The 25658-nt window shown below is 46.4% G+C and overlaps 1 protein-coding gene across 1 annotated transcript in view; it reads right to left on the bottom strand.

Annotated features, from left to right (window-relative positions):
* Window positions 1-5614: 5614 nt before the first annotated feature.
* Znf831 (zinc finger protein 831) overlaps window positions 5615-25658 on the bottom strand; it is a 132185-nt gene continuing 112141 nt past the window's right edge. Inside the window, exons 5-6 of the mRNA XM_051143903.1 lie at window positions 8026-8183; window positions 5615-7104 (exon numbers count right to left, since the gene is read on the bottom strand). Of these exons, the coding sequence (XP_050999860.1) occupies window positions 6292-7104; window positions 8026-8183 (971 nt within the window). The 3' untranslated portion in view covers window positions 5615-6291. The remainder of the gene's footprint in view (window positions 7105-8025; window positions 8184-25658) is intronic.

Below are 25658 nucleotides of genomic sequence, written 5' to 3'. Positions count from 1 at the left end.
TCTCCATGAGGCCAGAGATGCTGTTTTCCCTGCAACTTACAGTTTTCTAACCCTCTTTTGCATTGGTTCCTGAAGCCCAGGGGGCCGGGCTCGGTAAACACACCCCAACTGGGGCTAAACCCTCCAACATCTCTCGAGCTCTGGACATTGTCCAGCTATGGGGCTCCATATTAATTGCCATCTACAGCAAGAAGAGGTTTCTTTGATGGGGCTGAGAGTTGCACTGCTCCATCGGTGCAGCAGCATGATATTATAAGCAGTATTAGCGCTCAGTTCATTTAGAAGGGTAATAGCAGTAGGTTATCCCCTAGCCGCAACCTGCCCCAAAGATAATAATGAGCCACAAGGTAAAATCAACTTTTTTTTTTTTTTAAAAATAGAGCATCACTATATACCCTATCTTACTGGCTGGAACTCATATAGATCTGTCTGCCTCAGCCTCCTGGGTGGTGGAATTAAAGGCGTGCACTATCACACTCAGTTATTTGTTTATTTATTTTTAACTACAAGCATGCATGTGAGGCTGTGTATGTGCGTGTGGATGCAGGTGCCAGTGGAGGCCAGAAGAGGGCATCGTGTCTTCCCTGGGGCTGGAGTTACAGAGCACAGAATCCATGTAGTGAGCCATCTAACACAGATCCTTATAAAGCCAATACAGTGCTCTTAATTGCTGACCCATCAATCTACCATCCTAGCTGCAACTTTTGATGGAGAACGCTTAGCTGTATACTTACAATCCTGTGTGTGGTCATCAGTTTCAGTTTCAGTCTCTTGGAGGAAAAAAAAAAAAAAGAATGAGAGGAATAACTATGTTTAGTGGGAACCCGGATAGTTGGAAACAGAACCTACACTCTTTAGATTTTCTCAGGGTTTCCCCAAGTGCAGTGAGCACCACCGTTGGTGACATAAAGATGATATGATACGATACATGGATGGATGACTTCAATGATTCTGTGTTTAAATGTATATTAGAAAGGAGACATAACTGGTACACCCAAACTTGAGCTATTTTCCAGCTACTGTTGCTTACAGCGATAATCTTCCCTGCGTTGTGGAGACATTTCAGTAAGAAGATTAAGTAAATAATATAGCCGTGAGTGTCATATAGAAACATAGGACAAAAACACCAAGATGGGTTTCCAATGACTGAAGTTTGAAAACTAATGCAGTCATTTCCTACAACTAGAGTTTGTGGAGTTAGGAAATAAGCAGGTAAGAGGCATCAATTAGCTCATGTGTTCCAAGTCTCTCTTCCAAAGCATCGAACTTCATGAGGCCGTAAGTGCACAAGGGTGACCCTGCGCTGGAGTGGAAAGCACTACCCTCATAAAGAGTCACGGCTTGATGTACAAACGTCTTCTTTGTTGATGGGTAACATGAGCTTCAAGGAGGGGAGTTTGGAGGATTGTTGTGCTATGCACAGTGAGTACCCTGATGTGGCTCCAAAGTTTAGCTGCATTTAAGAATTATTAAAGCATTTCTACATGAAAAACTGTAAAGTAAGGCAGGCCACGTGACACATGAGGCCCTGGGGGGACAGTAATAATAGAGAAGATAAAGCAATTTGCTATTTCTCATCCTTCCGTTGACCGGAATGGAATTCTAAAATGGCAGACTGAGTGTCTGGTTAACAAGTTGGGGGGTAGCCAGAAGGGGAGTGTCATGGCAACGTATTACTTAATGGGGGTGGTTTGGGTTAAATTAATCAACCACATAAGACACTTTCATTTTTTTAAGTTTTATTTTTATCAAAACAAAATAATTTAACTATATAAAGAAGGGGGAATTCATCAGCCAGGAAGCCAAGCACTTCCCCATCATGAGGGAGTAGTAGAGCAGTGAACCCTGGGAGTTGGCTGCCAGTGGGAGCAAGCGAGTCACTCTCTAGTGCTCCCAGTGGCCACGACTGACTTTTCCCTGGCCCCTTTCCTCCCACCCCCACCCCATGGTCACCCAATATGTTCGCATATCCCTTCAGACCAAATTATTCATTTTCCCACATCAATGCAGGGTATGAAGAGGGTTGAAATTTAACACTCAAGACTCTTTGAGGCCCTCACACCTGTATTTAATGAGTTTTGAAAGAAATAGACAAATGTAGTGTTTCAAAAGCCAATGCTTCTTGGACTGGGAGCTAACAACTGCAGGAAAGAAAACCATCCAGGCCCCTCTTGTTGCAGACAGCCCATTTCCTCCCTCTGCCTTGCTTAATGACATACAGGGAGTAAAGCAGCAGCTCAGTCCTGTAACCATAACAATCTGCTGCACCAGGTAAATTCTATGCAAAATGCAAATTCCTACGCCAGGAAAGAAATGAATAACGCGATCGTTCAAAGTAATGGATGCAAATGCAAGGAAGGACTTTTTGGCATGAGGCTGAGAATCCTTTATCTCCAGTGCTGAGGACAGAGCTCAGGCCGCACTGCAGTAAGCTGCCTTCACACCCCAGCTTTAGAAGGCAGTGCTTGAGGAAGAGAGGAGCTCCAGTTGGTTCTAAGTTACTCAGCAAGTCATCGGCTATGCTTTTATTATAATCCAGATCAGTCTATCTAACTGTCCTCCCACTCTCCCCCTCTCTCCTCCCCTCTCCCCATCCCTTCCCTCCCTCACTCTCTTTCTCTCTCCCACCTCTCTCCCCCACCACTCTGCAAACAAGCCACTGGTTGAGAGCTGTGAGCCATGAATCTTGAGTCTTGGCTTCCTCTGAGATGCCAAGGGAAGAGGGAGGGAAGAGCGGCTCCCATGACACCTCCCAACAAGGAAGGTCAGGCTGGCCACCAAGACTCATAATGCTTTAAGATTTGGCCAAGTGGTGAGGTGAGACCTTGGTCCTCCATGCATCTCCAAATGTGTCCAGGCACATGTGTCCGTTAGGAGGACTGTCATTGGCCGGTTTCAGATACCACGAGCAGCGGTGCTTGCAAGGTAAAGGATCCAAAGCCTCCGTTCTTACATTCCTCCATGGAGGAAGTTGAGGCACCAGTTGCTTAAGACTCCTACATGAAGGCACATAAGAGTACCAGCATGCCAAACAATGTACAGGCCTTGTAAAATACTTTATTATGTGTGGTACTGGGAATTGAACCCAGGGCCTCGTGCATGCCAGGCAAGCACTATACCACTGAGCTACACGCTCAGCGCTGAAAAATGGATGTGCTTTTCTTTACCCATCATTTGAGATGCACTTATAGTGTTGTCAAGCTGCAGGAATGATCAACTTGTAACACTAGAATTTTATTTTAATAACACAAGCTGAGTTTTGGGTTTTATGGGTAAAGGTTTCTTATCATTGTATTTTGCCTTAAGAAAATTAGATTTATAAAGATTAGTGACAATTTGTGGCATTATAAAAAGGACTCTCCATCAAAACCAAACCATATATATATGGATAATTTTTAGTAGCTAGCTCCTCCCAACGTCATTTAAACTATTTTCTTGATTAAAAAAAAAATCTATTGAAATAATGATCTCACAGATTGATGTTGATTTAAAGTAAATGACCCCTGGGGAGATTGGCACCAAGTGCCCAGGTTGGCCCTGGGTCTGCAACAAGCTCCCTGGCTTTGTAAAGAGTTGGAATCAGTATCCTGCTCTGCTGGATCCAGGCTTGGGGGGGAGGGTGGCTAGACATGTTGGCTCAGAGGAGGCAGAGCCCCCACTGTGCTTCTTCGGAGCTATGTTATGACCTGGGCCTGGTGAGGCTCTTACATCCTAGCAGTCACCCGGTAATAAGGACCGAGGACAGCGGTTCCCAACCTTCCTCACACTGTGACTCTTGACTACAGTTCTTCAGGTCGTGATGAGCTCCAACCATAAAATTACTTTTGTTGCTACTTCATTACTATGCTTTTGATAGTGTTATGAATCATAATGTAAATTCAATGGTCTTAGGTGACGCCTGTGAAAGAAAGGGTCATTTGCCCCCCCCCCCAAAGAGGTCGTGACCCACATGTTGAGAAGCACTACTCTAGAAGGTAGTCCTGCCCCTGCTGCGCTCTACCTTCTGGGCAGAGGAGCCAGTTGCACCCACATACATGTTCTTTTCCACTCGGGGTTATGCTTTTTGTTTTATGAATTCTGATTTAGCCTGGTGGTGGTGGTGTATGCCTCTAATCCCAGTACTGAGGAGGAGGCAGAGGCAGGCAGAGCTCTGTGGGTTCAAGGCCAGCCTGGTCTACAGAGTCAGTGCCAGGGCAGCCAGGGCTAGGTAGAGAAACCCTATCTCAAAATAAAAAAAAATAAAATATAATTTCTGATTTATAAGGTGGGTGATTGCACTCCAAAATCAGGAATTGAGGGCAGGAGGTAGGGGTTGGCTTAGATGGCCCTTCCTTCAGTCTGTATACTATGTAGCAGTAGTATCCTAACAAAATTTGTGCCCTCAGCTTCCCAAAATGTTCTTCAGCATCTTGCGTGACAAATCTGGGGCAATGGTTTTCATGGGAGACACGTCCAAGCTATGAAGACACAGATGTAAAGGAGGTCGTGGTTGCTCTATCAGTTACTCCCACCAGGATCTGCCCCCAGAGACGCACTCAGCTCCTCTGCCCAGGTCTCGCTCTCACTCATGCCATACGCACAGAGATGGCTGTCACCAGGCTCTCCCAGCCAAAGTCACTCCGCCATGCCTCTCTCTCTCTCAGGCACAGGTCATCCAAAGAGCTGCCAATCTCACCATATCACTTTCATTTGGTTTGAGAAGCAGACAGAGGCAATGTCTGGTCTACTGAACTCCTCTGTGCTGTTGTTGCCTGGGGTTCAATAGGTGAGATGTCTGATGACCACAGACACAGGCTAAATAATAAGGGGAAGGTGTTCTTGCATTGAAGTTCTCTGTGAATAACAGCAAAACTGGAAAGGTCACATGAAAATATTGGAAACTGGGCCATGCTTCCTCACAGGTAAAGACTTAGGAAAGTATGTTTGCATGTAGGAAGAGGGGCTTGTCTTGGCTGCCTGGCCTGGAAGCACAGATGTCATGTGAGTATCATTACCTCAGAGTTAAGCCAAAAGCTCAGCTAGAAATCACAAACTGTACAGAATGATACAAAGTAAGGAGACAACCGTAGAGGAAATGAGAGGTGTAAACTTCTTGAGGTGTCCCTCTCCTGTGTAATGGGACGGAGCAGGAGGCTGGGGACCTGAGGCCTGCGTAGTGGGCTGGCTGACACAGACCTTGCCTCTGCACAGAGGCACACCAGCTCTGGAATGCTGGGAGATTTGATCTGTGCTGTTCTGAGATGCACAGTACAAACGTTGATTTAATTTGACAGCTAAGTAACACCAAGCCCCCAAAATAAAATTAGCAAGATATAAAACAGCGTCAAAACTCCAATTAGTTTTATGTCATGGAAGTTTCTGGAGGAAGGCTGAAAGGTTCCATCACGAGGAACAGGCATCAATTCAAGCTGCACAGATTACTAAAATGTAACCCTCTAATTGAAATTGCTCAGAGCCCAATATGACAAAAAGAATCAGAGGAAAAAAATGAAATTTCCCCTAAAAAATGACTCATTGCAGTGACTACTTTACTGACTTAATGCAATGTTCCTTTGCAAGATCTAAAAAACAAAAAAAGGAAAAAAACCACAAAACTTTGTTTGCGGGAGGGGGGGTCTCACTGAAAAGGCACCAAGTACAAGGGCCGTACGTGCTTGTGTTATTGGACCAGAAACAAGTATTGACCATTTGTGCAACATACAACAGGGCCTTAGCCGTTGCCATGTGTATTTACAGTGTCAGTTAAGAAGATGGCTGGACCCGACCAGTTTTTTAATGCATCTAGAGTTAGTCTCTGAAATGTGTAGAAACATCTTGGCACCCAGTTCATACCTTTGTACCCATCCTTTTTTCTCAAGCTACCCCAATGACCCCAAAGGTGTCTGCCACTCTTAATTTGGTGATGGTGATGTTGGGTCTCACTGGTCAGGAACAATGTTGCATATGGCTCTTCTGGTTAGTGTCATTTTACTAGATGAGGCAGTGGGGGCTACAGCATCATGTTGGAGCTGTGTATGTGGAGTCTCTTGAGGTGGCATTCCCAGCCACCATGGCGCTTCCAGATAAATATGGAAGAGTTCAAGATCTATCTGAGAGAAGCTAAAAAGGAAGGTATGGCTGGCTCTGGGTGGGCATGGTGTTGGCTGGATTTGGCTTGAAGAAATCTCAGATGGCTTTCTTAGTCTGTAGATGTCTTATAAAGAGAGTCCAGTGCCTGTTTTACACTCGTTGATGTCTAGCTCAGAAGATCCTGGCCCTTGGCCGTCACCGCCATCTTTCTCTGGAAGCATGTCATATCTCTATGACCAGTCTGTCTTCATCATCACTGCTGACGTCACTGAGCTCCACCCGAGTCTGCTTCCTCATTCCTTCCAAACTCCTCTTTCGGAGAGATCTCAAAGGGGCTTCGGAGACTTCTGAGGGCTGTCCTTGGCCAGGAGGAGCTGTGGCACTCTCGGGGGTGCTTAATTCTTCGCCCTGACAGGCCCCACTCTCGCTTCCTAAAGCAGCACAGCGGGTGGCCATCTCCCCACATCCATATTGGCCCCAGGAGGGAAAAGCTGTCTGGGATCTCCCTTCCTCCTGGCACGAGCTGACTGAACAAGGTCCTGAATGTGGCATGTCTACATTAGTTTTTCCAGGTGACCTTTGACCAGGTGAAGGCCTCCCTGGCAGAAGCACCTGAGGTATGCTGTCTGGTGTGGCTCCTCTGTCTGGGGAGCTTTGTGTCAAAGTCTCCTCTGCATAGGACTCTGCACTGTGAGCCCCCAGTGTCTTGTGTCCTGTTCTTATCCCCACAGAAACACAGACAGCAGCCACAGAGGTAGCAGTGTCATGGTGAGGAAGTGTTCCTTTGGATCTAAAGGAGGAAGGTGGCTCTGGGATGTCTGGGGAAGTGCACAAGTTTGGAACCATGGAGACTTGATCCTGGGAAGGCAGCAGTTGAGTCCCTGGGGATCCAGCATCAAGAGCCTTGTCCTGGGGCAGAAGATCTTCCTGAAACACTGCCAAGTGCACATGAGATTGCAGAGACAGTCCTGACCCATCTGCCCGCTCCTTCTCCTGAGAAGGCTCATCATGCTCACCAGCAGGTGGAGAAATATCCTACAACAAAGTGCAAAGGAAAAGAAATAGGGGGAAAGGTTAATTGACATAAAAACCGTGATCAGAAGCATGATCCCAATGAAAGCAAGGTCTTGAGGTCGTGATGACTCTTTCCTGAGTGTGGACCTCAACACGATCCCTCAATAAGTTTCCATTAATAATTGATAAGCACATTGACCCCAGCCAAGCTCCCGACTGATACAAATCAGGCCACTGTGTATTCTTATGTGGCTCTACATAAAGGCAGAAAACGCCACTACCCAGCTGGTCCCACACTCCTGTCTCCAGCCAGCAGGGCCGGTCAAGGGGACAAGTGGGTTCAACACAGATCTGGCTGGGGCAGCTTCACACTACAGGAACACCTGAAGTTTGGCAGCATCTTCTTCTGTGGGCATTAGTCAAACAGGCTTGAGGCTCTCAAGAGAAACTCCCAACAGTTTCACAACCAAATCCAGCCGATTCTACCATGACATATGAAAGTCACAGGACAGCGTGGGGTGTGAGCCGACCTTCCACCTTGCTCTTGACGGGCTCTCTTTCTTGTTTTTCACTCATATGCTAGGCTAGCTGGCTCAAGAACTTTTAGGGACTTTCCTGTCTCCACTTTCCATCTCCTTGTAGGAGTGCTGAGGTTACAGACTCTCAAGATAACGCACTCAGCGTTGACGGGGGCTCTGGGATTTGAACTCAGGTCCCCACGCTTGCACAGCAGGTGACTTTACTTACTGAGCCATCTCCACAGCTCCAAAGTTGGGTAATTTTTCAGTGGAGAATGTTTGGGGGTGTTTTTGTCTGGCTTTAGGGTTCTGAGGTACCCTGAAAGAAGACCAGAGTATTTTACCACATGGGGAGTGATATGGGAATGAAGGGCTAAGTTTAGATGACAGTGAGATATCACGGCCTTGGAATGACAGTGCCCACCTTCAGAGCTGACTTGTCTATTTCCAAGATGGCTATTGGGCTCGTGCCAGTGGAGATGGGTTCCGAGGTCTGTCTGCAGTCACCTTCCTTCTCTCTGTTCCTATGGCCAATGGACAAGTCTGTGCTGGCACAAGATGGCTCTCCTTGCAGATTTAGACCTGAAAGAGGGAACGCGTTTGCTTAGAGACATCTGAAATTATGTAGTAAGGCAAGAATGGCAGAGAGGCTGTCTGAGGCTCTGCCCTCACCCCCAGCCCCATCTCACACGGCATGCTCAGCACTGTCCTTCTCCAACCGGCTCACACTCAGCCGAATGCATTGTCTTTGCTTCCTCCAAGGAAGAAAATGGCAGAACCGAGCCCACAAGTCAATGACCCCATGACCATATGCACTGTAAATTATGTGCCACATGGTGTCTGTTCTCACCACAGAGTCGGCCTTCACCCAGGTTCCTTTGGGTTAATTTTAGATCACTTTGTGTCCCCTGGCCCTGGATCCAGGTGGTAAGATTAGAGAACTCAGTAGACCATGGTGGGAGGGGGGCTCCTTGGTGGTGACAGGCCTTGGTCTCCACCAAAGTGCCAGGCAGCAGGGTGTGGAGTAGGCACCTGGGAGACTGTCATTTACTGTGGCAGCCATCTCCACAGGGGAAAGGAAGGTACAGACTAACCTCTCACACCTGCTCCCCCTTGTCCCCCCCCCCTTACCCTTGCCTCCATTTCCTCACAAGGACCCACAATCAGGCCAAAAAAACAACAAGGTGGTCCTTTCCAAGCAATTAGACTGCATTATGAGATAAACTGAAAAAAAAAAAAAAGAATGCCTGGATCGCTGGAAGATGCACTGGGCACATTGTCAAACCTGCTCTTGTTTTGATTAAAGTTATACAAGCACAGAGTTTGAAAACCTCAAACTTTCCTGCTTATTAGGAAAGCTAGCAACCCCTGCCCACCCAACCATCCCTTTTTTCATTTTGGGGTCTTCTGAGATTCCCCCCCCCCATTTCTCTCTCTCTCCTTCATACATCTATGCTTACAGGTTGACCTCTGACCTCCCTCAAGGCCAGAAGAGAGCAGCTGTTCCTCCAAGACTTTAGCTCCCTTGCACACAGCATACTCGTCACCTTTGTCTATCCTGTCAACCCACATGTCCATATCCCTGACTGTACACCTTGTCTATCCTGTCAACCCACATGTCCATATCCCTGACTGTACACCTTGTCTATCCTGTCAACCCACATGTCCATATCCTGACTGTACACCTTGTCTATCCTGTCAACCCACATGTCCATATCCCTGACTGTACACCTTGTCTATCCTGTCAACCCACATGTCCATATCCCTGACTGTACACCTTGTCTATCCTGTCAACCCACATGTCCATATCCCTGACTGTACACCTTGTGTCGGTGGCTAGTCTAAGCCTATGTCCTGTGTAGGCCCACACATGCCACCACTGACGATTTGAGGCTCCCACCACTGACTCCCTAATAGTCTAAGGTTTGAATTTCTCTCTGGACAAGCTAAAACTCATGCCTTAAACATGTAGTAATTTTAGGGGGTTCTTTTTTTCCAATTCAAAAAATAAAATTAAAGGAAGGAGGGAAAGGATAGGAAAGAGGGAGAGAGAAAAAGTGCGAGGGGGAAAAGGGACAGGAAATTGAAGGAGGGAAGAATGAATGAAGGAGGAACAAAGACAGAGAAGAAACGGTAAATTTAAAAAAAAAAAAAACAATTTAGTGGTCTCCACAGGTGGTTTTCCATTGTAGACCTCACTATTATAGGGTGTAAGTTAGAGACCTAAAACCTGACACTGGATTCAATGTTATGCAACTGTAGTTCAAGCACTGGGGAAGCAAAGACAGGAGAATCCCTGGGTCTTGCTGGCCAACCAGCCTAGCCAATGAGTGAACGTCAGACCAATGAGAAGCCCTGTCTCAAAATAAACAATGCAGATGACATCTGGTGTGGCCTGTGGTCTCCACACATGGTATCACCACCACCACCACCACCACCACCCTGGTCTCCACACATGGTATCACCAACAACAACCACCCGGGTCTCCACACATGGTATCACCACCCCCAACCACCACCCTGGTCTCCACACATGGAATCACCACCACACATGGTATCACCATCTCCCACCCCCAGATCATCTCCTATGGACATGGATATTGTAAACCCATTTGACACCTAAATTCTCCTGGGCTTCTGAAAGAAAATGGGATGTAGAGAAACACATCGCCCCTTATATTAAAGCACAAAAACCTAAGATGATCTTCTATCCCCACAGGTCAGCTGCTAGGTTTCCTGTGTACACTGATCCTTAGCAACCCAGCTTCCCAGCTTTGAAAATGAATAGGGAAGCACAAAGGTTTAGGAAGTTTCGAGTGTGAGGAAATAGCAAACGATGCTGAGAGCGACTGTACTGTCCATATGTGAAAGATGTTCCAGAAGAAAGAAGAACAAAGGCGAAGATCCCACTAGGAGAGAACCGAGGCACTAGGAGACTAGAGCTAGGCCGGTGACACCCATGTGAAAGGAAGTTGTAAACAGAGGCAGGGCTGAAATGAAGGGAGGGATGTCAATGGGGATTTTCATCTCAGAGTACGGATGCCTCTTGGGAAGAAGCCAACGTTTTCAGTGTGGGGCAAGTATTTTTTTTTCCAAGGATATATGTTGGTGCTACCTGAAGACTGGCTCGAAGGGAGAAAGTATGAGAAGCAGGAGACCAGCTTCCGGATTCCTAGGGTTGTCTAGAAGCCCGGATTTTATGTCCCCACCAGGGCAGGGAAAGTCAAAGTGGAGAAAGTGGGTCTACTCAGGATCTGCTCTCATTCTCACCTGGGAGGTGTCACTGGGGAGCTGTCACAACAGCCAACATGCCCTGTGGCTCCACGGTGTGCCAAGGACAGCCACTCAAGTCTAAGTGGATCAAGCGTCATTCCCACAGTGACAAGATGGCAATTCATTCAATTCAATGAAGACATAAAACCAGTTAGTATAGAGAAAATAATCAGATTGGCCAAATGTCTTCCCAACAGGTTGTTTGGGTTTTTAAGCTTAAGCAGAAAGGTCGTATGCACATTTGACCAATAACTTCCGGCTCGTCCGAGAGAGCAAAGGAAGAAAATCTATTGATTTAATTTGCTTTCAACCCTACAGTCTACAGAGGAAAGTGAATTATCTCCAATAATTGTGAAAAATGCCCAAAAAATGTCACTGAAGTGTGTTAAACTAATTTGGATTATTGAAGCAGGACACTAACTCGCTTCAAAATGAATGGCCGCTTTCAAAAAGTGAGTCGTGCCCTGGCCAAATTCTAAAGTGCAAAGCGCCATCCTGTTTAGGCTGCCGCTCCACACGCTATGAGTCACTTCCCCCACCTTCAGAATTATAGATTCTGCATCTTCAGAACCTGGCTGCCCACACTCAATTACAAGACTCTTATTAGAGAATCGTCTCTCACGGAGGCACTCTGCTGCGTGCTCTTCTCCTGATTAAAGGCCGCACTTTTAATAATTTCTCTCAGAAATAATTGCCATGCCACGTCAGGAGGAAGAGACTGCTTAAGCGGTTACAGCGATTGCAAATTTAGCCCTCTTGAAGAGGCTATAAGAAACTGTAAAATAATTAAAAAGAAAACGCAGGCAGAGGCAACACGACAAAAGTGACAGTGGAATTATCGGCCTCTCTAATGTCAAATCTGCTTCAGGCTGCCTCATTTCCAGGCCTTATTAAAATGCTAATAAATGTATTACTCAAATATCATTATCTCAAAATATGAGTAATTTGAATAATTTCTTTTGGTTTGTCCCAATAGCTCCCCAAACTCCATTCATGTGGACTCCACAGACTCAGAAACGTGAAGTAGAAAAGCGAGCCTCCAGGATGAGCCTCGCCACTCGTCTAAGCCAGCAGAGACTGTAAACAGGAAGCTGGGTTCATCTCTGCACCTTGTAATTGATTTGAGATTAAATTGTTCAAAAGTGTCTCTGCCGTTAAGAACACACCCCATGCTGGCAATTATAACAAGCAGTCACTCACAGCAAAGCTGGGTGTGCCTTTAAAACTAACCCCCGCTGCGAACGGTTATTTGCCCATTTATTTAAGAATTTGCTGAATCCATTTTAAGTCTATATTTTTGAGCCCATACTGTTGATCTTGATCTTGAATATTGACCAAACGCTGAGTGCCATCAACAGTGTGTCAAGGGGTAAGGTGTTTGTTCAATGGTAAGGGACGCTCATACCCCCATCTTGGAAATTTACCATCTAATGTAGACAGAGGTTTAATTTTATTCTTAATTTGTTATTACTATTGTTAAGGGATACACATGCCACAGTACACATGTGGAACTCAGAGGACAACTTTCAGGAGTCGGTTCTCTCCTTCCTGTGTTGGTTCCTGGGACTGAACTCAGGTCATTGGGTTTGACAGTACACACCTTTACCCACTGAGCCATAATCACACACACATACACACGCGTGCGCACACACACACACACACACACACACACACACACGTCACCAAGCAGATGTCATCAGCACCGTGAAAGACACAGGAGGAAGATGCTCGGACTGCAAAGTGATGTCCCAATCCCACTTCTGTTCACAGAAAGAGTTGAAACCATCCAGAAAGTGCCTGTCCCCAGGGCTGTGCCAGTAAAATAAACCTGAATTATTCTGCCATGTAATTATCGGCCTGATTTTCTTGGCGCCCCTCTTGCATAGCGGGCACATTGTCTGAGGGTACCTCCATTTGTTACCGACATCTTACTGTTTATGCGATCTCTTCAAGAAAACAGTATGGTGCGAACTGATGGCAGACGGCCCTCAATCCTCTCAGCCGGAGAAGATGGGCAGTGTTGGATGCTGAAGGCAGCCAGGAAGTAATGGGAGGCCCAGAAGCCGGTGGGCGGAGGGAAAGCTGGCAGAGGCAGCTTCAGCCTCCAGCTTCTCCCAGCAGGAGGGACCCAAGAGAGGACCAGAAAAGTGTGTTTAAGGTGGGGGGGGGTGGAGTGGGGGGGTCCGGTATTTCTCCTCAAAAAGAGTCATCACAAAACTTTTCTTACAGCAGTCTCTTTCTCAGTGGTTCTCATCACTTCGCTTTGGTCGCTCTGATGACAGGCAATCAGGCCGAGTGCTCTCCCCTCACAGACATCTTGTTCCTTGACTATGTTTAGAACAAAATGGTTCTTAAAAGCTGGTCTTGAATCTTTAAAAAAAAAAATTTTTTTTTAACATGTCCATTCTACAAAAGTGTACCCTCCAAATATGAAGTCAAAATAGGTTTCTAAAATCATGGAAGGAAAGAACTAGAAGGTGATTAAAGGAACAAACGTCACGGAGACCATTAAATGTTGAGGCTGAACGCAAAACTGGTACTTTCAGAGCCCTTATTTTTAAAGCGTCTTGTGGCTGCGTGAAAATGGTATGTGGGTCTCTTCCTGGGATGCAATCAGCACGCCCGCGACAGAGGTTCATCACTCTGTAAGATTTACACACCCAGGAACGGGGAGAAATTATTCTGTCTCAGCAATTTCAGAGAATTGTGATTTAACTAACAGCTTTTGAGAAAGAATTAATACTCCTCCATTAATCCTAATAATAATATAAAAAATGTGCAGGTAGATCATTAAAAGAACTGTAGGAAGTCCTGTCAGAGAGGGAAGGCCCTCCATACCTTAGAAACCCCTTCTGAGAATAACCTCACAGAACTCCAGGCCCAAGCCCTGGGCCTCAGGTCAGGTGAGATGCCGGGCACAGCCCATTAAGAGAACCATCCAAACACCAGTCGTCAACAAAGGTAGGGTACGGCTTTTCACCAGGGTCACATAGCCCTCTCCACACATTTAGAAAACTGTGCTTTTCATGTGGATGTCATTAGAAAAATCTTTACTTTAGGGTCACCTGTTATTGTCATCATCCACAAATCTGGTCCCAGGATGAACCAGCATATCTGGGTCATGTGACCCTCTCAGCTCATATCAGCTCTATGGAAATGCTCTAAAACTTAGTTGTGGGATCAAATCCAGCCCTGTTGGTAAAATAATCAAACCTTCCCAGGCACCATTTCTAATAATATTTATCTCAGGTTTTACTGAGGAAAGCCATTCTAGGTGGCCTGTGTATAACAGCAATTCTCCACCAGAAGGTGATGAAGGCGCACGTGCTGAGGAAGACTAACAAGTGGCACATCCAGAAAGGCTGCCTGTGTGCAGGGACATCGGGATCAGACCCCTGGAGACACAGTCCTGACCCTCGCTCGGATGCAGCAGAGAGAGACAGGAAAGGGCAGAGGCCCTTACCCAGCGCACAGGCCTGCTGGCTAGAACAACACGTAGGGAGAAATGGCTATATTTCTATATAACAGAGTCAAGGCCAGGCCCCTCATGGAGAGAGTTTTGCATAAGATGTGTAAGAAGGGAGAGACTGCTGCCTGATGCTCCTCTCCGTTTCCTTCCCTGTCGCTGTGATAAAAAACACTCTGACAAGAGCAGCTTAGAGGGAGGAAGGGCTGGCTCTGGCTCACAGTTCCAGGATGCAGTTGTCAAGGTCAGGAGCTTGAGGCAGCTCATCACAGTCAGGAAGCAGGGGAGGAAGAGCCCACACTGCTGCTCTTCTCATGGTCTCCATTTCTACTGTCCACAATGCCCTGTCCAGGAATGGTGCCACTCACACTGCTCTTCCTACCACGGCCTGTGTGTGTGGGTGCATGCACATGTGTGCATGTGCTTGTGTGTGTGTGTGTGTACGTGTGTCATATTAGGCCAGTAAAAAAATGCGTGAGTTAATCCCTGGAATCTACATAATGGAAGAAGAGAACTGACCTGCTACAAGTCTGACTGCTACATATTCTCTGTAACAGGCATACCTACTCACACACACCCACATACACCCACCCCCCCACACACACACACCACACACACACACACACACACACACACACAAGCACCCTACCCCCAACCCCACTAAAGAATTAATTTAAAAGATTTTGTCAAGTTGACAACTCACACTCACCACCCCACTGCTTATAACTACGTGTGGTGTGATACTTTCGTGTTGAATGTGTGTGCAGTGGTCACTCACGCTTTCGCCCATGTAGAGAGAGACAGGGAAGGACAGGCATCAAGCCGGCTATGCTGGTGGTTGTGGGGGTGAGTTGTTGCCCTTTTTCCCACTTGTCATTGCTGCTTGTTAGAAAGAAAAACTAAAAGGCAAATTATGAGGTCGCTGCTAAGGTTTGGACTGAAATGATGACCCACCGTGTGTGCACGCCTGTTAAGATGCCAACTCAAGCTGCCTCTGTCACCAGAAGGTCAGGGCACATCGCTGAGAGTGGGAGATGGACCATTACAGGCAACTGATGAAGGTTTAGCTTGAGGGGAGTGTGAAAAGGAGAGGAAAAAGAGGGTTTTTAATTCTCTAACCAAATCTGTGGTGGTTTTGCACAGCTTTTTTTCAACCGTGCATCTCCTGGACCACCTCTAAGTCTCTTATTTGTTCTCTTCTTTGATGAAAGGCAGTCAGTGTGAGGACACTTCACCTACCATCCTTCTCCTGCTCTGCCAAAAACAGAAACAAAAATAAAAACAAAGCAAAACAAAAGACAACCAACCAAAACCCATATGTGAGTGGGGAAGTATACTTAAAATATTTTGGTAAGCCAAAACTTTAATTATGGCCAGACAACAAGAGAATGCTCTAAAATAAAGGCCATTTTGTGGAGACGAAAGAAAACTATATTGGGGGGGAGTGTTAATATTGTTTGAATTCTTTAGTGCCAAAATTAATTCAAGAGAATCTACATTATGGGTCATTAATTTCAAACTTTCTTAACTATAAATGAAAATGGTAGAGAGAAAAGTTCAGGCTTTGGAATATAATTGATGTGTTTAAGCCATTGTCTCATCGTTTCTCAAGATTTACACTCTGCATAAGGACGTGTTATCCTGCTTCAGCAATTCTGTAAGCAATATTACTTAAATAATGGCTTTGGGAAAAGAATATCTCCTATTAATTCTGACAGGAAAAATAATGTTGCAGACCCATTAGCTCTTCTCAGAGAAGAAGGAGGGAGTCCGTGGGTGAGGGAGCCCTGCAGCTCAGGCTGCCATCTTGAATCTTAGAGAAAACATTCTTGAGTGGAGGCCTCTACCCATAACCCCTATTTCTTCAAGGAACACACAAGGTGGTAACACACACACACGTGCACACGCATGCATACACACACACACACACACACACACACACAAGCACACATACATGCGCACAAGGCTGTTAAAATACTTCAGTTATGTGAAGACTCCAAAGAGGACATGCAAAGAGTAAGGCCAGATGACATCCCTCACCCTGCCCTGTCCTGTAGTTAAATACAGGTTCATTGCTAGTAATTGAAGGAATTAAGTTCTGCACAGTGGAAGTAGTGTTCTCTGGGCTGAAGAGAAGGAATTAGAGCCTAATTATACAATGATTGCTGCCATAGTAAATGCCACAAAGAGATGGCATGCAAATTATGCCATAAGGGCATCTCATCTGGCTCAAGTGTCAGAAGTGGACAGCCTAAGGAGTCACGGAAATGTCACTTCTCAAAACCATTCGAGGAGAGCCACGGAGCCTCAACCCCAGCTCCACTAGAGATGGGGCCAAATGAGCAAGAAAAAACAGTTGTCAAAGCCCCTACTCTGTAGCAGGCCACTTCCCTCTTTGATGGTGAGTTTCGGAAAGTTTGTCCCTCGGAAGTAGCCAGGCTTTTTACTTCATTTCTTAGTGGTCCTCAGTGCTTTGCTGTTTCCTTGGCGAAAACCAATTAATGTAACATCTCTCTTTTGAAGGTTATTTTTTCTCTCTTTCTCAAAGACATGCTGGTATATGTAACGTCATGTTCAAAATCAGTCCTCAAATTAAAGTTCTTGCCCAAATAAGAACCTGCACCTAGAAATAGAAGGAAAGGAGGGTGGAGGAGAATAAGATGGGGAAGAAGATAAGAAGAAAAAGGACGAGGGGGACAGGGGGAAGAGGAAGCAGAAATGGCCTTATTAAAATACTCATATTCATGACTGAATTCAAGGGATCCGCTCAGGCTGAAGAGAAAGCTTCCAAGCCAAAGTGATTGCCTTGCAAACATGAGGGCCTGAGTAACATGTCAAAGCTGAGTGGCTTGGTTCTCCAGCCTGATGCCTGGGCCCCACATCCTATCTCAAAACACAATGGCTAGTGAGGAATGACACCTGAGGTGGCCTTTCAGTTCCATGTGCCCACATGCACATGTTCATGTACAGAAACACCACACACACACACACACCTCATACTGTACACACACTGACTCTGAAACATTACTTTTTAGTATTTCTTACAAACCGAATGAGCCTGTCAAAGGCAGTCCATTTCTCAAAACATAACTGAGTTACTGGAGCGAGCTCATTTTTCCTTGCATCCTTAAAAAGGAGAAACTGATCCGTTTCAATGATAATAGACAGAGAGAAAGAGCTTTCCTTGGCTCTCCCCCATTAATCCTGAGAGGGCGGGCAGGGGTGGGGACATTCTTATGTCAAAGGAAAAGCAGAGGCGAGAAAGAAAATATGGCAGCTGGCTCCCTCATTTTGGTTTTCCAGTCACCTGAGGAAGAAACAAAATTAGGTGCAGTCTCTGTGAGACGAGAGATCCTCAGAGAAAATCACAGCCTTTGATCGATCCCAAATTTCATTAAAGCAAAGAGGGTGGGAATGCCATGGTTTCACACCTTCTGAGCGTAGTGCTTCGGTGACATCTTTTTTCCTCACAGAAGATTCTGACCCACTGCCATCCCTTCTTTCTCTGCTGTAGGAGGGAGGCCTTGGGAAAGCCAGCACACAGACACTTCCTCCAAACGGCACAGTGGAAGGGCAGGGGCAACGTTCTTAAAAGTGAAGGACAGAGACAAAGGTAAGAAAACACAAGTTGGCCCACGTTTTTTTTTTTTTTTTTTTTTTTAGAGAAGAAGTGCTTATGGCAAACCTGACTCAAGAGAACTTTCTGACCTATGGGAAAGTGTGTGGGTAGACAAATGTGGCTGAAGTGTTTTCAGCTTGGCTTCATCTTGCACTACAGCTGTGCAGCAACCCACTGTAGTAGTGTTTTCTCCACAGACACTTGGTGCCATTTCTATGGAGTCTCATAAAAAAAAAAAAAAAAAAAAAAGGGGGGCAGTCATGAGTTCTTTCAAAGCACAGTGGAGAGGAGCCTGTCAGATCAGCTTAGCCAGGCTATGAGCGGATCACGTGGTCGTGAACCTGGAGGTTGTATGTTTTGCTTAAAAGCCAGGGCAGGAGTCACAAAGCAAGAGTGATAATGGAGCATGTGGACTCAACTCTTAGAGAGTCCTACAAAGTCACTTTGCAGCCTCACACCAGCTTCAGAAACTCTCTCTTTTGTGGGATGAAACCGGAGGTAGAGTGCTTTCTTACACCGGGAGCTCTTTGTTAGACTCATCCTAAATGCACTCAGTCTGGCTAAATGCCACTTTCGATCCAAAAAATTCAATAGCTCACAAGTTTGCAAGTGAACCCAAGAATATAGGTGGGAAAAGAGATGCAACGCAAAGTGAAGAGAGAGGGTCAAAAACAAAGTATCCCAGGCTAGGGAGGCATGATGTTTGGTGAGACTTGGTCCCCAGAACCCACGTTAAGAAAAATAAAAGAAAAAAGCCTGACATGGTAGTAACTACTTGTAATCTCAGAACTGTGTCGGGTGGAGACAGGTAGATCTGATCTTTGGAGCCCATTAACCAGCTCCAAGTCAGTGGAGCACAACAGCAAGGTGTGTGTACACACACACACACACACACACACACACACACACACACACACACACACACACTGTTCTACCTAACAAGCAAAATTATAAACTTATTTATAGACCTTTCCTTTTTTTTTTTTTTTTTTTTTTTTTTTAAGACCAACAATTGACATACGAGGGGCACCTAGAACTATGCAAAGAGGCATCAGAGGCATGAAAAAAATCCATCAATCCAGGACAGGCAAAATGGTTCATCTGGTAAAGGTGCTTGCCACCAAGCCTGACCTGAGTTCAAAGCCTGGAACCCAAGTGGTGGAAGGAGAGAAGTTACTCCCACAAGTTGTCCTCTGACCTCCACAGATATATTGTGGCATGAGACAGACCCTCACTCCACCCTCACAAATAACTAAATGTGATTTTTTTTTTTTTAAGTCTGATTTTCTCAAAAAGATTTTACTCCAAAACTCACCAATTGGAGTGCTTTCTGTGATTGGAGAGGCCTTCTCTCACTAGTGGAAGAGTAAAGACAACACAGACTGTTCTCCTTGGGGAGGGGCTGGCAGGTGTGAGAAAGCGAGATCTTGGAAACTATAAAGAGAAACTGAAGGCATATGGAAAAAAAGAACAAACACTCAGGCCTTCCCGGAGAAAGAGAAGGCAACTATGAGAGACTTTAAGCTGCTCCCAGAATCCTCTCCTGCGATGGTCTTGGGCAGGGCTCACTTTAACTCCAAACACCTGTCTACTTGAATGTACAAAGTAGAGCCAGCCATATACACAAAATACGTCTGCCAATGGACGTCAGGGGCCTCTACAACACTCTCAGAGAACACTGACAACTGAATGGCCTCTGTCTAAGGTCATAAAGGCAGTGGAAGAAGACCCATAGGTCAGACATGGCCAAATGAGGTTTCATCGACAGACTTCTCCTGGTTTTTAAACAATGTGAGTTGTAAATTAAACCCAGAAAAGGAGCACACCAAGTAGGGGGTCATAAAAGAGCACAACCGTCTTGAAATAAAATAGTTTACACTGTTTGTATGAGTGCTGACGGAAGTGTAATGAGAAAATTGCATGAACATCCATCAAGGGATGTGGCCTGGAAACACGGAGAGTGGGTTGGGTTGAGCTCCCTCACTTGGGCCCCCCTTATGAACAACATCAGAACAGCTTCCCCTCCCCACCCCACCCCCCGTGGAGACTGGGAACAAGAGGTATGAGGGGAAAGTGGGAAGGACACACCAAGGCCTGAGGGGCGGGCAGTGAGGTAAAAATGGCATTGCTCCCTACATGCCTACTTGCCACTTCAACAAGTGCCAACTCCCTGTAAAGCAGAGATCAGTCTAGATGACCCCAGCTACTTGTCCCCTACAGAGGAAAACAAGGAGAAGCCGTTCTCAGAAGAACAGCCCCCAACCCCGGGTGAGGCGCGGATAACTGTCAAGCACACTTTGTTGCTGCAGAAGTTCCGTCCAGGAAAGAAAGAAATCCACACCCGGGCTCTGAGAAACACAAGGTGGAGACAGTGTGGGGACATGAACTAGTGCAAGGTGGACAAGAATGTGTAGACGGCTCTTCTACAGAGATGCCTGCTGCCTGTGTGATTACAGTCCCTGATTGCAGCCTCTGAGTGTCGTCCTCAGCCAGAAGGCACACCTTTGATGTCCTCTTCATCCATTTCAGAGAACAGGCAATCGACTTTTCTTTTTAGCACACTAGCTTTTAGAAAGAAAGAAAAGGGATGCGGCCTTTCCCAGGCGCACATCTTCTGTCGGTTGGCCAGCCTCGATGCCCTGCTGAGGTGGCCACGTCCTGAGCAGGCAATAAGCTCATCAGCGCCCAGCTGTCCAGGTGGACAGAAAAGAGAGAGACTCAAAAAGCACTGATTTAAGAGACCCTAGGAGGTCAGAAGGCCGGCAGGTGGGGACCAGTTTCCTGTCTCATAAGAGGTAATCAGGTAAGTGTTGGAATAACAGCTTAAAAATCCACCCGGCTGGAAGAAGGGCCCCAGGCGGCCTGAGCAGGAGGAGAGAGAAGTCTCCAACTGACCAGCATGAGCAAGAGAAATCACTCCCCACAGAGATGGCTGTGCAAAAGGGATGCTAGATGCTGCCCCAGCCCTTCTGAGCTGATGGAGGGAAGAGCTGCCTAGAAAATATGGATGCCTGGTCCATTGCAAATCCCAGGCATGTAACAGGTCATTATGAACAGGGTTCTATGGTATGATATTTGGAACATGTTTATGCTTAGAAGCACGTATGCCAGGGTGGAGGGTTGGGTCTGTGGTAAAGAGCACTGGCTGCTTCTGCATAGGTTCTGGGTTTGGTTTCCAACACCCACATGGTGGCTCACAACTATTCAATAACCCCACTTTCAGTACAACCAATGGCCTCTCCTGACCTCCAGGAGCACAGGCATGAATGTGTGTACAGACACACAAGCAGGCAAAATACTCACACATATGAAATAAATAAATCTAATTTTTTAAAGAAGAAATGTGTCCATGCTGTTTTCCACTTAGAATTCAAATTTAACACCTAGAAATCAGTTTTCACTGGTGTCTGGTATTTTTACTTGCTATATCTTGACCACCCTACCTCAGAATGGAAGGACACAGGTCAGAAAGAAGTCTATTTGAAGACTGTGTTGGACAGCTAGCCACTGCTCCCACCCGTGCTCCAGGCTCTGTATCACTGGGGGACTGTTAACCTGAGGCTTCCTGTGCGGTACTCTGTTAACTTTGGAGTGAGGAGTAATTATCAATGAATACTCCTTTACTGAAGGGGGCACAAATACCCCTAAGTAGAGAGGTCCTTGATGGTCCTCAGAAGAAAAGAGCTTATGGAGAGGGTACCAAGAAACTCACGGCACTGCGCTGATGGGCAAAAACCAGGGTGGAGTGGTGCATGGGCATCAGAGTCCTTTCTTGGGGTGGTGTGTGTGTGCGTGTGTGTGGTGCGTGTGTGTATGTTTATGCATGTGTATTTAAGACCAGCATGAAAAACAGCCTTCAAAAAGTCCTTTTTGAAAAATGATTAGTCTACCTGATCTCAAAAGAAAAAAAAAAGTAAATAAGAAACAATTTCTGTCCTGCCATTATTGAAGAACCCAAGGCTATCCATTTTCTTCCCAGATGGCCCCCTAACCACTAGGAGACCATTACATAGAGTCTATTACTTTGAAGGTTCTTTCGGGTGGAGAGCCCGACGCAGCCTCCCCAAAACTCCGGGGAAAGGATGAGAGAGCCTCTGAGGCCAGATGAGAATGATAACCTTTAAAAGGCACATTAGGGAGCAACAAGCCCGCAGGTTCTCAACAAAGCGGCCACGCTCCAGTCATTGCAGGTTTGAGGACATTTTCTGTATGAGAGTTTTGTTATGCTCCTAGCTCACCCCCCCCTTCTCTCTCTCTCAAACTACGATAGAAGAAAAAATAAGCCCCACAAACTTTGGTGATAGAACAGAGCCACAGCATGCACGTCAGAGAAAGGCAAGAGCTGACCTTTACCCACCAGAAGCATCTTTGCTCATCATCTGAGGTCAAGGGACTGCAAAGGCAAGCCCCCACACTTACAGGAAGGAGAAGACTTGGGCTGTGAGGAAAAAGTCTTTGAAAGGCTAAGTCAAGACTTTCCTGCCAGCCGGGCCTGGTGGCTGACATCTGTAATCCCCCACACTCAGGGGGCTGAGGCACAAAGATTGCGGGGAGTTCGAGGCCAGCCTGGTCTGAGTATTGAGCACCCACTCGCCCAGGGATCAGAATAAGACCACTTCTCTGAACAAACCAGGGCCCATCGCTGCTTGTTTCTTCTTCCACACCTCTAGGAGGGACAAGGGAGGAGAAAGTTGTGATACAAAGTGGAGTACAGCTGGGCTGCGGCAGGCAGACTCAGATGTATACATCTCATGTCTACATATATGCAGAAAAGGGTCCAACCAAGCCATGGCAACGTCTTTAGGGGGACGTTGGGCAGGCCCAGGAGGAGGAATGAAACTGATGTCAGATAGACTCGTGAAGCCACAATAGGCTGATGGTAAATGCTAGTTAAGAATTGGCCAGTGGCCAGGATAGGAAAAGTCAGTATTCTGTAGTCAGTAACCTAACCTGGTGTCGGCCTGGGTCGTTTGAAACTTTTGTATATAAATTCAGCCTTCAAGAGCCCCATCTTAAGAAAGTATTAGTCTATTTGCTTCCAAAATGTGTCTTTCCTCCTTATGAAGACCCAAGGCTATCCATCTTTCTGCAGTAAATATCACTGGGTTCTGCTTGCTGGGAGAAAATCTGCTCATGAGCCGCTATTAGGGTGTTTATTTGAGGGAGAGAGCTGCGCCCACCTCTAATAAATAAGGAGTGAGAAGCCGGCAGCTGATGACATAGTACGGGGCAAATAATAAAATTTTAAAGTAGGCTTTTGCACAGAAACGTACCCTATGGTTCTTTATGTTTTATAGACATCATCTCCTCTCTGATTATAGGTTTGGGGGTATATTTTCTCACTGAGGATTTTAATGTAGTTCGTATCAAATATTTTCAAGGAAAATATAAGTAATTTACTTTTCCAGTCACAGTTTGCGTTGGTAAAGACTGTGGCGACCTCAGCTTCACATCGGAGTTCTGAAAAACTGAGTATTGGCTCCGCTACAGGAATACCAAGTAGATCTCATGTCAGAGGAAACATGAGAGGGGTGCATGGCAGACCCCCACCCCCAGTAGGGAGCACAGAACATGCCTCTGAGGGGCACCTGTGGATGAGAGAGAGTGAATCTGGCATTGGACGGTTTCTGTCTAGGACACAAAAAAAGGTCAGAATTACTGAGCATAAGAAGCCTGACCACGGAGAACCCAACAAGTTTGACCTTGGCCAGGCTGTCGGGGCCCATAATCACAGAGCTGGTGGAATGGCTTTCCTCTATGAGGCCCCCTTTCCTAGCAGCCACGGGCCCCATCTAATCATGAGAAAAACATCAGGCAAGTTTGGATGGAGGGCCATTCTAAAAGATCCTACAACCACCGTCACAGAGACACTCTGAGAACAGTTCTAGCCAAGGGAGCCCGGAGAGACAGCTATGTGTCGTGTGGCATTCTGTGACGAGGAGAAGACTGAAGCTTCTTAATGATCATGGGCTAACAGAATGTCACTAGCTGTCCCCAAACCACCATGTGCAGGTAGATGACCACAACATGGGCAACCAAGAAAACGGAACGTCACAGAGCCTCAACAGCTTCTCTCTAAAAGTATATTTAAAGATTAAAAACAACCCAAGGCCCTAAATGTCCTTTGATGGGATATGCAAACCCCTTTCTCTTGCGGGGAGAAGTCAAAGCCAGGAAATTCTGACCATCTCAGAACACAGACTCTGAGAACCTTCCAGAAGTCCACATTTCCTTCTTGTTCTAAGATATGATCACAAAGTGTCACTCCTTCCCTGATGGTATTTGAAATAAACATTCAACTGGTTTTTTGTCTTCCTTTTTAGCCATCTTCTTTAGCAACCTCAGGGAAACTGTGCTGTTAGGGCTCCCACAGCAAGTATGTGGGGCCTTTATCCAAAAGCAGCGAGAGTTTCATGGCAGGAAAGATGACGTCATTGGTGAAGTGCTTGCTTTCTACACAGGAGGACCTCAGGTGGAGCTTCACAGCCCACGTAGAAAAGATGGGCATGGGGTATGTGCTCAATTCCTGCACACGGATGACAGTGACAGGAGGGTCCCTGGGTTGAGGGAAGCCAGACTAGCCTACCTGAACATCTCCAGGCCAGTGGAAGACCCTATCTCAAAAAAACAGAGTGATGGTTTCTGAAGAAGAATATCTAATGTGATCTCTGGCTTGCACACTCACACCACCTTTACACACACACACACACACACGTACGCACACACGCGCGCACACACACACACTGAATCAGCAAGAATCCAGCAAATCTATTGTAAGCCTCGGACGTACCCCTGAGATAGCTAAGATAGAAAGGATGGGTTATTTATGATGAAGCCATGCCAGTCAAGAAAACAGAAAGTACAAGAGATGACCCAAGAGCATTTGGTATATAGGCAGGGCACCCCTCTCCTGACACTTTTTCACACCACAGTGGGGTAATTCTCCTCTGCTCTCTTTCAGAAGATGGGGGCGGTTGTAGCCCCACAGATATAGGCCCTAAATTAAGTCATCGGCAACAGACACCAATGAGTCCAGTTGTGGTTTCTGACTCCAGGACATCCTTCCAAGGTCGGACCCCTGCCTCATAGTCAGCGTTTAGCAGAAGCGTGAGAAGAGCAGGGAGGACTATGGCCATTCAGGCAGAGGTGTGGGCTCTTGGGTACATGTGCTCAGTACTGGTCTTGTTGCTTGCTTTAACAGAACATCATACAAGCACAAGCTGAGGAAGGGTTTATCTTGGCTCACAGTTCAAGCAGCCATCACGGCAGATGAGTCATGGTATCAGGAGTTGGACGCGGCTGGTCACATGGCAGCCACAGTCAGGAAGTGGAGAGAAGAGACTGTTGCTGCCTTTTAGTCACTTTGTCTCCGCCCATCAGCAGTTAAGGTAGGTCTTCCCCATCCCAGTTAACCCAGTCTGGACCAGTCTGGAAACTCACACACACACACACACACACACACACACACACACACATACACCACAACACACACATACAACACACAACACAACACACACAACATAACACAACACACACACACCACAACACACACACACACCACACACACACACACCACAACACACACATTCAACACACACACACACAACACACACACACACACACACACACACACACACACACACACACACACACACACAGGGCCAGGAAGTTCTACACCCTGTCAGGTTAGTGACTGATGA

The sequence above is a fragment of the Acomys russatus genome, chromosome 4 (assembly GCF_903995435.1).
Source record: "Acomys russatus chromosome 4, mAcoRus1.1, whole genome shotgun sequence".
Taxonomy (NCBI): Eukaryota; Metazoa; Chordata; class Mammalia; order Rodentia; family Muridae; genus Acomys; species Acomys russatus.
The sequence above is the reverse complement of the archived record's forward strand: the minus strand, read 5'-3'. Positions and strand labels throughout refer to the sequence as shown.